General features: G+C 37.5%; 1 protein-coding gene across 2 annotated transcripts in view; it reads right to left on the minus strand.

Annotated features, from left to right (window-relative positions):
- Window positions 1-3,719: 3,719 nt before the first annotated feature.
- CCDC186 (coiled-coil domain containing 186) overlaps window positions 3,720-13,514 on the minus strand; it is a 44,101-nt gene continuing 34,306 nt past the window's right edge. Inside the window, exons 13-16 of one of the 2 annotated variants that reach the window (XM_053585445.1) lie at window positions 13,243-13,323; window positions 10,636-10,846; window positions 8,593-8,812; window positions 3,720-7,678 (exon numbers count right to left, since the gene is read on the minus strand). In XM_053585445.1, coding sequence (XP_053441420.1) covers window positions 7,595-7,678; window positions 8,593-8,812; window positions 10,636-10,846; window positions 13,243-13,323 — 596 coding nt within the window. In that variant the 3' untranslated portion in view covers window positions 3,720-7,594. Of the gene's footprint in view, window positions 7,679-8,592; window positions 8,813-9,437; window positions 9,564-10,635; window positions 10,847-13,242; window positions 13,324-13,514 lie in introns of those variants that run through there. The other variant, XR_008378962.1, reaches the window with a different exon arrangement.

A 13,514-nucleotide genomic window follows, 5' to 3' on the forward strand; every position in this document is an offset into this window, starting at 1 on the left:
AATAAATACAGCATTTTGTAAACTTGCAAAACACTTAATAGCATATCCCAGGACAAACTGTCCACATATAATATAGCTACTTTTCTTACTTGAGAACAAATGCCCAGAACCCCAGGAGGTGAGAACCATGGCCCTCCAGACCTCACCTATATTTGAACTTGGTCCTTACCCTACTCCACCCCCCAAATCCCATTCATGCCCCACCCAGCCCTGCCCAAACTGGCAAGGTCTATGCCTTTCATTTCCACACTACAATACCCTATACCACATATTTATATGTTAATGAGCCTCTAAAACCAGAGATTAATCTGGAAAAACATTTCAGTATACTTTGAATAATCATTTAAGATGGACTGACGTTTAAAAAAACTTTCATAAAAGTCAACTTTTAATGTATAAACTATACTTTTTAAAAAAATTAGAGCAGCCCTTTAAACCATCTCACAACCCCCCCGCCACCCCTCCACCCCCCCGTACCTTCCGTCCCCTCCAACACATACACACCAGGTAACTATTGCTAGGACTTTATCTTTCTAGAACCCCCCCTTTAAAAGTACATACATATACATAAGAAGCTGGTTATGTTCCCAGGCTGACTTATAGAAAGGTACAAAGTGACACTGGGAATCACCATGGAACATCCTCCATGGAACACTCACGCTACATCAGCCCAAAGGGTGTCATCTCCCACTTCACAGTGAGATGGAGTCCTCCTAGCACCTAAATTGGGATTTGACAAACGTGGCAAGGAATCTTGGTGGACTTTATTCCTTTTCCCTTTCATTGCTCACTTGACTGACCCAGCACATAAAAGCCCACCCCAACAGGAGGATGAAGGAGCTGATGAAGGTGGAAGCCCAGACACAGCCAGCCACACCAGCTCGGGACCGTTCATCTGTTCTGTGGGTGGGGTGAGCAGACAAAAGGAAAACGTTTTTTCCCATTGTTGTTGCAATGGGAACTGTATTATACCTGTGGGTCAAGCATGATCTTTAAAAGCAACATTTGTGTTTACCAGCTTGGGCTCTGACATCCAAGTTATTAATATTAACCCTTGGACTTCAGAGTACCTTTGTGAGACTGGGGCGTCCAGGTTCTTGGGAGGCATCTGGTACTTCTGCTTCAACTTTTTTTAAAGTTGGTGCCTCTGAGCTTAGAAGGCATTTAACCACCCTAAAGAAAAAAGCACACAAAGCCTTTTTAACTCTTAAATTGCCAACCAGTTCTTAAGAAAATATCCACTATTTAAAATACGATTCCAGTGAGAGTTCTGAATTCCACTTAGAGATGCCAGAACAGACCCGCTTACTACAGTCCAATCTCCTCCACCCTGGCCTTAGCATAAAAATGAAACACAGTACCTAACAAATGTTGGCATCGACATCTGTGGACTTGGTATGGGGAAAGAGATGAACTGGCTCTACCAGAGGGCTCTAGCAAAGGCAGAACCAAGACACAGAAAACGTTTCTCCACCAAGGTGGACAGCCCTCCATCTCCTGACCTGGAGCAAGGGAGGAGGGGCTGGGAGTGTTGGCAGTGTCTTCCCTCCCCAGAACTCACACAGGGGATCACTAAAAGGCATCACGGAGTATGGCAAGTCTAACAAATAATTCTTAGGACAAGTAAAGTGGGACGGTGCTGAAAACAACCCCCCTTCCTGTCCCTGGGCCTTCAGTTCTTAAAAATTAACAAAAACTGCACTAACGCATAATGTGGAAGTTCTAGTATTTAATATATTTCCTGAATTACCTTAACTACAAGTTGACTATTGACAAGCTGGGTTCTTTATTTCAATGGAACCTAAACTGTCAACATTTTTGCATTGGATTAGACCAGCAGGGGTCCTCAAACTTTTTAAACAGGGGGCCAGTTCACTGTCCCTCAGACAGTTGGAGGGCCGGATTATAGTTTAAAAAAAAAAACAACAAAAAACTATGAACAAATTCCTATGCACACAGCACATATCTTATTTTGAAGTAAAAACCAAAACGGGAACAAATACAATCACACCACCTCATAGTTTGAGGACCCCTGGGTTAGAGGGTGAAGACTCCTCTCTTGAAAATAACATCCTATTCCTTTTGCTGGAGTGCAATCAGGGGAAGGTAGTCAGACTGGCAAAAAGTCAGGCCTTTCGCCAAACCCCACCCCCCAAAAAGGCTGCTAAGTCCTCAGAAATAAAACACTTCTTACACATGCTTCCCTCCACTTTGACTTTTAAGTTAGGAATGATTAATAGAGCATCTCTAAAGGGGAAGAAACAGCATATCCTGCGTTCATTAATTTAAGCTGACTTTATTAAGAAAAAACAGACTTCGGTAAATTTGTTGGAACAGCCTTCCAATCCAGCTAGTATGGTATGCTGACATAGTTAATAGAATATAAAGGAGCTACTAAAAGCCTCTGTTCACAATTACCACCTCTAGTTCAAGCCACTATTCTCCTGCTACATGGAGCTAAATTAAGAACCACAAGCCAGCATCCCCTCAATTTGCCCTCTACCCCTAAATACTTCTTTCTCTTGCAAACAATTCATGTTTCTGAAAGCAGACTACTAAGGAAGTCAGAAAAGCTTTCTCTGCTCTATTAATGTTACCTTTATTCAACAGATCCTAACTTCAGGGGATTCTTTCCAATGCTGAACTCATTAAGTTACACGGCATAATTTAAATGTACCAGAACTGCTAGAGAAATGGGAACCAACATCTTGTGACACAATATATCCCGTCACATACACTAACGTGATTAAACAAATGCCTTTTTTATCTTCTTACTGAATATACTTGATTCTTTATTATTGAAGTCAGATAATCTGGACAAGTTCCACCATTTTATGGAACCTGGACACATCACTGGCTCATCAAATTCAGTAAGAAATTGTCACGTGCCTATCAGCTTACCACCCCTTTATTTAAGACAGAGTCTCGTTCTGTCACTTGAGCTAGGTAGGATGTAGTGGTGTCACATCATCATAGCTCACTGCAACCTCAAATTCCTGGGCTCAAGCAATTCTCCTGCTTCAGCTTCCCAATTAGCTGGGGCTACAGGAACACACAACACCTTATTTGGCTAATTTTGTATTTTTTGCAGAAATGGGGTCTCACTCTTGCTCAGGCTTGTCTTGGACTTTGGGCCTCAAGCAGTCATCCTATATGAGCCTCCCAGAGGGCTAGGATTACAGGCATGAGCCACCATGTCCAGCCCTGGCTTTGCCTTTTACAAAAGGCTAAGTTTTGCTATCAATAATATAAACAGGCTGGGCTCAGTGGCTCACGCCTGTAATCCTAGCAGTCTCGGGTTGCCAAGGCAGGTCCATTGCTTGAGCTCACCAGTTTGAGGCTAGCCTGAGCAAAAAGTGAGACCCTGTCTCTACTAAATAGGAAAACCCAAGGCAAGAAGATCACTTGAGGTTGGAGGTTGCTGTGAGCTATGACGCCATAGCACTCAACACAGAGCAACAACTCGAAACTGTCTAAAAATAATTTAAACAAAAATTTAAAATACAACCTGGCGTTTAACTTAACCTGCTTACAATTGTTCACAGACTTCTAATTATATTGATAGAATAAAGACCAATATGGAAAGCAAAAATTCCCAGTCTAAAGTACAAAGAAAACTTCAAGCAATTTGAATTAGCTTTGCCAAAAGTCTGCAGAATCAGTCTGTTTAGCACGTGGTGTATGTAAACAAATAATTTAAGATGTCATTAAAATACAACTTGGTAAACAGGCATTACCTATTTAATAAGTACAATATATACATAGAATCCTCTAGGAAAAGCTTCATTTTATACAGAAACATTTACAAAATGAACAGTGTAATCAAATTAAATGTTATCTGTACAGTGCGCGCGCACACACACATATATATACATCCTCTGGAAGATAAACAAGTTTCATGACTGCAGTCAAAATGGACAGCCACGTGCATTTTTAAAAAGAATTCCATTCCAGAAGGAAAATACATCTTTTACATACAATTTTCATTTATTTTCCTGAAAATTCTTCGTGTTTGCAGACTTCCTTATTTCTCTCGTTCATCCTTGAAAAACTTCAGGTTTCTAGTGCCACCAACTGGTGTTAGTGAAAAACTAACAATCTTAGTTTAACAAAAACTGTTTGTTATTGAAAAATAGACTACTGGAGGCAACATTTATAAAGTATGAATGACAACATGATTTTTAAAAATATTTTTACCAGGGTAGCACATATAATACTTATAATATTAATGGTTTCTAACTTTTTCCTTCTAGTGATAAATCTTTGTCTAAATTTACATGCAAACTTTTTTTTTTTTTTGTAGAGACAGAGTCTCACTTTACTGCCCTTGGTAGAGTGCCGTGGCGTCACATGGCTCACAGCAACCTCTAACTCTTGGGCTTACGCGATTCTCTTGCCTCAGCCTCCCGAGCAGCTGGGACTACAGGCACCCGCCACAACGCCCGGTTATTTTTTTGTTGCAGTTTGGCCGGGGCTGGGTTTGAACCTGCTACCCTCGGCATATGGGGCCGGCGCCCTACTCACTGAGCCACAGGCGCCGCCCTACATGCAAATTTTTTAAGAAAATAATATATTGCAAACTGAAGTTCAGAAATATGTATAACATGGTTAGATTCATTTTTATGAGCATCAATTAGGCACTGATTATTTACTAAAACGGTAAAAACCTAATGTCATTTTATGGTTTCTTTTTCCTTTTTCTTAAAAAGAATTAAACAGGGAATTATGACAAAAGTTACGAAATGTGCAGGGCCACCATGAGAACACCAGTTTGTTCTCAGCATACCTCAGTAGAGATTCAGTTTTCCAAAGCTTTGTGCCAGCGTGAGATGTCTGGGCCATGTACTTGCAGCCTTCTCAGCCCAGTTTTAAGGAGCTGGTTATAAGCTACAGAGGCCCAAGACCTGCTCCTACTGTCTCCCGGCTATTTTCTTTAGACCTTAAGTTCCCAGAGGACGGAACTTCCCAGGCTGGTCTGCTCATACATAGAACTACCATACCTTGTATGGTACTTATACAATAGTATAGGTATTCAATAAATGTGTTTATTCACTGATTAACATCTTGGTAACCTGATAAAATTTAATTTCAAGCTAAGTAATTTTAAATGATTACACAGAAAGTAAAAGCAAAAAAAAACAAAAAGCCACCAAAGTTCAAACACATTCTTCTGCCCAACCTCATCACCTTCGATCTTCAAAACTGAATAGGCTCAACGTCTGAGAAAGTATGGGGAAAGGGAGTCACACCAAGTATTCAAAATTAGACGCTAGTGAAGTGTATATACACACACACAAATCTTCTCTTGCTCAAGGATACCAAAATATTGCTAACTAATCAGAATAGCCTTTAATGTGTATTATAATAAACATAAAACTTCTCCCAAGACTGCAGATTTATCCAGACCATTCCTCATTTTCCAGACACACTTTTCTTTGCTCCACATCTTCATTATAGTAACAGGCAGGAGGCCCTAGATCCTCATATCAGGAGCTGCTTGTGAATTAGTCTAGACAGGTATCTGATATATTTGCTCAGTACTGATCTACACACAAAAAGATATGGCAGAAACTGAAGAACAAAAGGGAAATGAGGCGTTTTCTTCATAGTTTCTTACATTTATGGAGAAACAGTAACATAGCCAATGTATGGTTTATAGCAACTTTCTTCTAAAATTGGCTCACATTAAAGCTCGTAAAATAGATGGTGGCACAAACATTAATACTGAAATGTCCTGTTTGTGTCTGTAGTCATTGTATATATTTAAAGTGTAAAGAAATAGGACACTATTAATCTCATCTATTTGGTCTCCACTGTATACTTTGTGTCTCAAGAAAAAAATATTGTGGTCTATCAATCTATATCATATGAGAAGCAGAAAAATTTAGTTACATTCCCTACATTACGTAGCCTTTAGGAGTGTCAATAGTATGTTAGAAATAAGCGGAAAAAAGATTCAGATTTGGTTACACTTTCCCTCTTATTTTATTTTGATAAATTATTATTTGTAAAAAGAGCAAGATGCATTGTGGTAGTACTAGTACTTTTCACAACTATTTTAAAAATATGCATATGTATATTTTCATTTTGAAGTGAAAAAATGGTATTTTTTTTTGGATGACAACATCTGACTCAACATACAGAAAAATAAAACACTACATTAAATCGCCTAATCCTTAGGAAATTATCTTTGAAAACAATGTTAAGTTGTTAAAAAAAAGTTAAAACCCAGTAAAAGAACATTGCCACCATGAATTTGACTTTTAGAGCCCATATAATTCTTTAAAGGCTTTTAATCTATCATCCTAAAGATTAATTCCCTTAAGGGGAGGAAAAAAATGAGACTAGAATTGCTATATCATGTGTACATAGCCAAGGTAACTTATTAATCATCCGAATGAAATGAAATATGAAATATCATACTCAGGAACTAAAGTGAAAAATTACAAAACGTAAGAAAAAATTCAGTGACATAAAAATACTATGGCTGGCAACATTTAAATGTACATCTTAAATAAGTATTGCAAAAATCCAACATGATAGAAAAATTTGGCTCTAAAATTCCTTTGGTTACAGAAATATAATTATTTTGTGTTTTAAATAAATATAGCAAAACATTACATTTAGGGGAACTGTATCATTACTTCACTCTATTACATAATTAATTATATCAATAGTAAAGAATGGTGCTCAAATGAAATGGTTAATTGTGCCATATACTGATTTTTCTTGGGAACTGGATCTTTATAAATATCTTAAACACTATTACATTTATTTATGCACAATGTCAATAAAGCTAACGTACTTCACTGTCAAGAATTGTTCATCTCTGTTCTAATGATTAGTTACACTTCACATTTTAAGATATAACTGAAGTCCACAGGAATTTTCTAAATAAACATGTAACTAAAATCATATTATAAATAACTAGAGATTTAAAAAATTCTACTATTAACTCAATCTGAATCTGGAAAAAATGTACCTAACACAAATAAAGAAACCTGACCAAGGCATATAATGCCTAATCATTGCTAGTTACCAATAGCTTTCCTAGTAAGTCCAGTTTTCATTAAAATTGAAATTAAAAGATTTAAATAATCATATGTATCCCTAAAATACAACCAAATGTTATAGTGGAATGTCAAAACACAAATTTTTATCATTTCTTTATTTGTCGATGTTGGAGAAATAGCATAATACTGAATGATTAACACCTGTCTTTTCATACATTCTTTTTAAAAACTTGAATTATTTTTGACATTCTATATTTTAAAAGGAAGAAATATGGACAAGGGTTTTTTTAAAAAGCCCTTTAGTAATGTTCAGCACTTCATATGACTGTGAGCAAATTAAGTAGTTTAGAATCAATGACAGGCTATTGTATGTACTGTACAAAACCAATTTCATCAAAGCTTACACTCTTACAGTATATACAGCAATGCATTCATAGTGTAAAAGGATACATTTTTTTGTACAGACGAAGCAAACCAAGTTTACTGGCTAACACACAAAGCAGGGAAAAGTTCCCAACACCACTGGTGAGTGGCCCCCGCTCTGGTGTGGCTGTATCTGTTTACTGAGCAGGAGCTTTGTGCTAGGTCTTCTCTGTCCTCTGTTCTAGTTCATGCTGGTGCTTAATAAGATGTTCTATTTCTGTTCCAAGTGTTTGCAGATTTTCCTTTAAAAATTGGAGAAGAAAGGGAAGAGAAAAACAGAAGTACTAATTATAACAAATAAAAAGACTCCATTTGAACTATTGCTGCCTACATTTTGAAACTGAAAGAGTAGTCCCAAATGCCATGTGAGATAAACTAAGCACACACAGTTTTAGTAAAGCAGTCCTGTTCCTTTCAAAGTCATAATCTTTCTACTGAAGCTACGTTAATTTTGAGCACATACAATGATTACTTACTAGATTTAAAAATCATTTTTTAAGACCATTACTAATTATCAAGGCCCAAACACAGGAAAAATAAAACAGCTGGGTCAGATAACTACAAAAATGAAGCTGGAAAATACATTTAAAATGCTGTAATCTTAAAAAATTGTGTTTCAGGAATTAATTCTAACCAAGTATAAGTCAAAGGCCATCCAATGCAAAGTACACAACACATCTTAGTGTCAAATAGCTAACCTAATTTTGCTATTTCATCATCTTTTCTCTCTAGCTTAAAATATTATTTTTTAGGCCAGATGTAGCAGCTCACACCTGTAGTCTCCGTGTTTTGAGAGACCAAGGCAGGAGGATCACTTGAGCTCAGTAGTTTGAGACCAGCCTGGGCAACATAGCCAGACTGTCTTTACAAAAAAAATAAAATAGCTGGGTATGGTGGTACAAGCCTACGTTATAGCTGCATAGGAGGCTGAGGTGGGATGATTGCTTGAGCGCAAGAACTTGAGGTTTCAGTCAGCTGTAACTAGACCACTGCACTCTAGCCTATGTGACAGAGAGAATAATACTAAAACATTATTTCAGGGTAAAATAGCTGCCATGTCATACAGAAATAGCCCTTTTAAGAGCTAACTCAGACTATGATATAGGCACCATTTTGCCATGTTTACTGGTGGTAAGCAAATGGCAAATACAAATACCTTCAAAGTAATGTTTTTTAGTAATGTATCTTCCAAAACAGCCTGTAATTTTCGGTTGATCTCCAGAGAGAGTTCCAATGTTAATCCACTATCAGCTGGATGGGACGTATATAAAGATGCCATGATGCCACCCCGTCTACTTAAATGGACTTTGTTATAATCAGATGCCTCTGAAGAAAGTGTGCCTGATTCTTCCCGTAAAATGTAACTCTGAATTATTCTGCAAAACAAAATGACATTATCAGTAGTATACCTGCCAATTATTAACACTGGAGTTTACAAGAGTCAACTAATCATAAACATAAAGAAGATTAGCAAGAAATAAATATTAGATTAATAACCAACGGTATTAGAAAGAAAAGGAATTTTGTTGGGTTTTTATTAAACTATCCCATTTTTGTTCTATCATGGCACTTAAAGATACAAAACCACTGCATTTCTATTTCTATCCTCATTACTTTAATCAAAATACGTGAGCAATTTCTTTATTGTTCTAATTTCTGTTAATATTCTCTATTTTCCTATTATTAAACTTAGAACTCTGTATTCTACTCTTTGAAAAGCCACAGGCAAATTTTTCTGTAAGTCTACAATTATTTCAAAATAAAAATAAAAAAGTCTGCCTTACCATATTAAATGCATTTAGGTGTAGGACTCTGGTGTTGTTGGGGATATTGCATGGGCTGCCCTATATTCAGCAATAAGAATTAGAAAAGACAGAACATTGCACTGATGCTTATCTGGTAATATCACTCTGTATTATAATAGAAGGTTTTTTGTGATGAATATGTTTTATATATAAATGAGTACAGTTAGATTAGTGTGGTGGTGATGCCTCTTTTTACCTGTAAATAGTTAAGTATGTACATGAGGCTCCACTTCTGATTTACTGCAGTGTTCAGTTCTAGTTTTTACTGTTATTCTTCCAAGCATTCAGTTTTACTTTTATGTACTTTAGTTCTGAGTTAGACCTGTAGATGTGTACAGACAGTTCACATTTATGTACTGCACGTAATCACGCTACTCAGCATCGATGCTCTATTTTATTAATAAATAAAAGCCACATACAGAAGGGAAAAAGTCAGGGAAAAGACCTGCACTATAAAACCACAACTCTTATTAACATTAACACAGTATCTGTGAGGGGAAATTGGCACAGCACAGCTCTAGATTCAGCAGAATGGTGTCTGGGTCTCTAGCTCTGTCCCTTATAGGATGAGTGGTAATCCTGGATCATTTAGTGATATAACCTGAATTCTTGTTAACGTCTCTGTAATATCGACAATGCACTCTCAGAATAGTTGTAGGAATCAATGAGATATTGCTACACCACAGGCATTGTGCCTGGTACTAGAAGGTGCACGGTAGACTATGGCCTACCCAACAGGAAGAAAATCCACAACTCCACGTAAATCTCTTAGTGCCACAATGGCACTAAAACAAAAAGTAGAGCATGGCCAGGCATGGTGGCTCTCGCTTATAATCCTAGCACTCTGGGAGGCGGAGGCGGGTGGATTGTCTGAGCTCAGGAATTGGAGACCAGCCTGAGCCAGAGCAAGACCTCATCTCTTAAAAAAAAAAAAAAAAAAAAAAAAGCCAGGCATTGTGGCAGGCGTTATAGTCCCCAGCTACTTGGGAGGCTGAGGCAAGAGAATCCTTTAAGCCCAAGAGTTGAGGTTACTGTGAGCTGTGATGCCACTGCACTCTACTGAGGGCGACAAAGTAAGACTCTATCTCAGGAAAAAAGAAAAAAAGGTAGAGCACTATCATTTTTAATTCCAAGTCATTTTAGTATCTTTAAAAAATACCTTCTGAACTCTCTACTGCCTTAGAGGAAAGCCCTCCAAAGTGACAGTTTTCCTTCATCTCTATATTCCCTAAACCTGCAACACCATAGTGATCACAAAAGACTGGGAACCAAATAACTATAAATAAGATTTTTTGAAAAGCAGGCTTTTGATATGATTAATTTTGAAAACAGTAACTTTAACATATGAATAACAGTATTTTAAGTACAGACTATGCTACCATAATAATACATACTTTGTTTTTTTCCTAATTTCTTCCACCAATTGTTTGATATGGTCTTCCATAAATTCTATCTTTTCATTTTTCCGGGCATGTGCTTTCTGCAGCCTAACTATCCTCTCAATCAACATGGCCTTGTCTACTTCTGGAAAGTTATCCACAGCAACTGATGACCTGGTATTTTCTGGAGATCTATCTTCTGTACTGCTGCGAGCATTAAGGGACCCTGAAGAAAAATAAGGTAGTTTAGATATCGTGTTTAGTCTAGAATCCTCTCTCATATGTTATTTATCAGCATCACTTTCAAACATTCATCCTGACAGTGCTCAACACAGTCATATGTAGTCTGAATTCTTGTTTATGAATATACTGATGACTGAAGTACCTTTTCCTCTTAAGTCAGGAAAAAAGTCTACATTGATACTAAAATTTAACTATTAAACATAAAAGAATAGGAAAAAGCAGAAAGGCAGTATATGAGAAAAAGACAGAACATTGCGGGTTAAGCCCTGGCTTCAACCAACCTGCATTCAAATCCTACTTCTCCATTTACTGGTTATGTGACTCTGGACTAGTTATTTAACACTCCGTGCCTTTACTTCATCTTAAAACAGGAATAATAACATTACTCACCTTATAGGACTGTTATCCTCATTAGAATAACTTAGAATGTGTGAAGCACGTAGAACACTGTAGATAGTAAGCACTAGGTAATTGTCAGACATTATTTTTACACTTTGGTGAGAAGAATTTCTGATCCTCTTTATAAAGATAGGTTGTTTTCTAATCCCATTTTGTAGATTAAAGGCAAGCAATGTATCTTATCCAATGTTATACAACTAATAAATGGCTGAGCTGGGATCTAAATACCTATCTGTGATTTCAAATCCATGTTCTTTCTCCTACACATTTTTTTCCCCACTATTTGTAACAGTTGTGATTTTTTTCCCTTAATGTGCAACTTTTGGGAGGCAGTAAAGTGTAGTGACAAGCAAGTACTCTAGTTGGAGAATTCTGTCATTGCAGATTTTGGGCAAATCATGTAACCTTTCTGAACCTTGATGTCCTCATTTATAAATGGAAATTATAATACTTAGCTTACATTGCTGTTCTGCAGAGTAAATGATATGTTCCTGGCATTTCAGAAAATTATAAATATACCGATACTTTGCCAATTATCACTCTTACAATAGCATTAATTGATTTTATAGTCTATACATTTTATTTTAGACCACAGGTATATCTATCACGAGAAAAGCCAAAGATTAAAAAATACATATGGTTAGACAATTAAGTTCACAAACTTATCCTAGAAAAAGTGTTACGACATACTTCACTGCTGAATATCACTATGACCACCTCCAAAGTCCTCCCCTTGGGAAGCTCTGCACTGATGCCAGCGCCTAGTCCACCCTTCAAAGCAATTCTGAAACTCCTTCTGAAATGGCCATTAGAGCTTTTGTCGTAAGAGGTCTGACAATGAAGTTCATAAACTCATCCCAGGAAAAGTGCTTTGAAAGGTGGACTAGGCACTGGCACTGGCGCCTAGCTCCCCAGAGAGAGAGCTGGGGAGCTAGGAAGCTTGGAAGGTGATCATAGTGATATTCAGTAATGAAGTATGTTAGAGACAAGAGTCTCACTTTATCGCCCTCGGTGGAGTGCCGTGATGTCACAGCTCACAGAAACCTCCAACTCCTGGACTTAGGTGATTCTCTTGCCACAGCCTCCCAAGTAGCTGGGACTAGAGGCACTCGCCACAACGCCCGGCTTTTTTTTGTTGCAGTTTGGCCTGGGCTAGGTTCGAACCCGCCACCCTTGGTATTATAGGGCCAGAGCCCTAACCCACTGAGCCACAGGCACCGCCCAAGTATGTAGCCCTTTTTCCAAGATGAGCTTGCAAACTTAATTGACCTCATACATGTACTTAAACACAATTGAATTGCACACGAACTTTATGGCCACCTTGTATGTAAATCTGATATATAATGATGACCATTATATATGTTCTCAGGTAGTAAAAGTAATATACAAGTGATAGACACCAGACTACACCAAATCTCTCTATATGGATGGATACAAATTTAAATTAAAGAAAATGTAAACTGTGGCATAGAATAAAGCAGTAGTAGGTAAGAAAAAAGAAGGTGGGGAGACGGGGCATAAAGAACCCTGTAACAAGGCTGCAATCCTGGGTGATTAATAGAATTAAACAGCAAATCAGGCATTCTTCACAATATATTACATGTAACCCCCATTTTTTTTTTTTTTTTTTATGAGACAGTCTCAAGCTGTCGCCCTGGGTAGAGTGCCGTGGCATCACAGCTCACAGCAACCTCAAACTCCTGGGCCCAAGCGATTCTCTTGTCTCAGCCTCCCAAGTAGCTCGGACTACAGGCACCTGCCACAATGCCCAGCTACTTTTTGGCCCGGGCTGTATTTGAACCTGCCAGCTCCGTTGTATGTAGCTGGCATCCTAGCTGCCTGAGCTACAGGCTTTGAGCCATAACCCCCATTTTTAATACTTCAAATGAAACAAAGCATATCAATACTTTTTAAAACAAAAAATGCAATGTATGTTTATAATCAATCACTAAACAACAACTAAAGCCATTTGTTTTTTACCTGATGAACTAGAACGACTTCCCATGCTGCTGACTTCTTTATCATAACTTCCATTCTCAATTTGATCTAATTTTTTTCTTGCTATAGGAAAAAAAATGGATCACCTGTGAAAATTATCATGATCATTTGCCCACATCATCTCTGATTTTAATTGTTAAAATCACCTAGGCAAAAATGGCACAGGTAAGAACAAGTTATTGAATACACACTTTAGATATAGGTCTGTAGGTAACATTCATATAAAATGACATCTGGAACTATATAGGTCAAAT

The sequence above is a fragment of the Nycticebus coucang genome, chromosome 3 (genome assembly GCF_027406575.1).
Source record: "Nycticebus coucang isolate mNycCou1 chromosome 3, mNycCou1.pri, whole genome shotgun sequence".
NCBI lineage: Eukaryota > Metazoa > Chordata > Mammalia > Primates > Lorisidae > Nycticebus > Nycticebus coucang.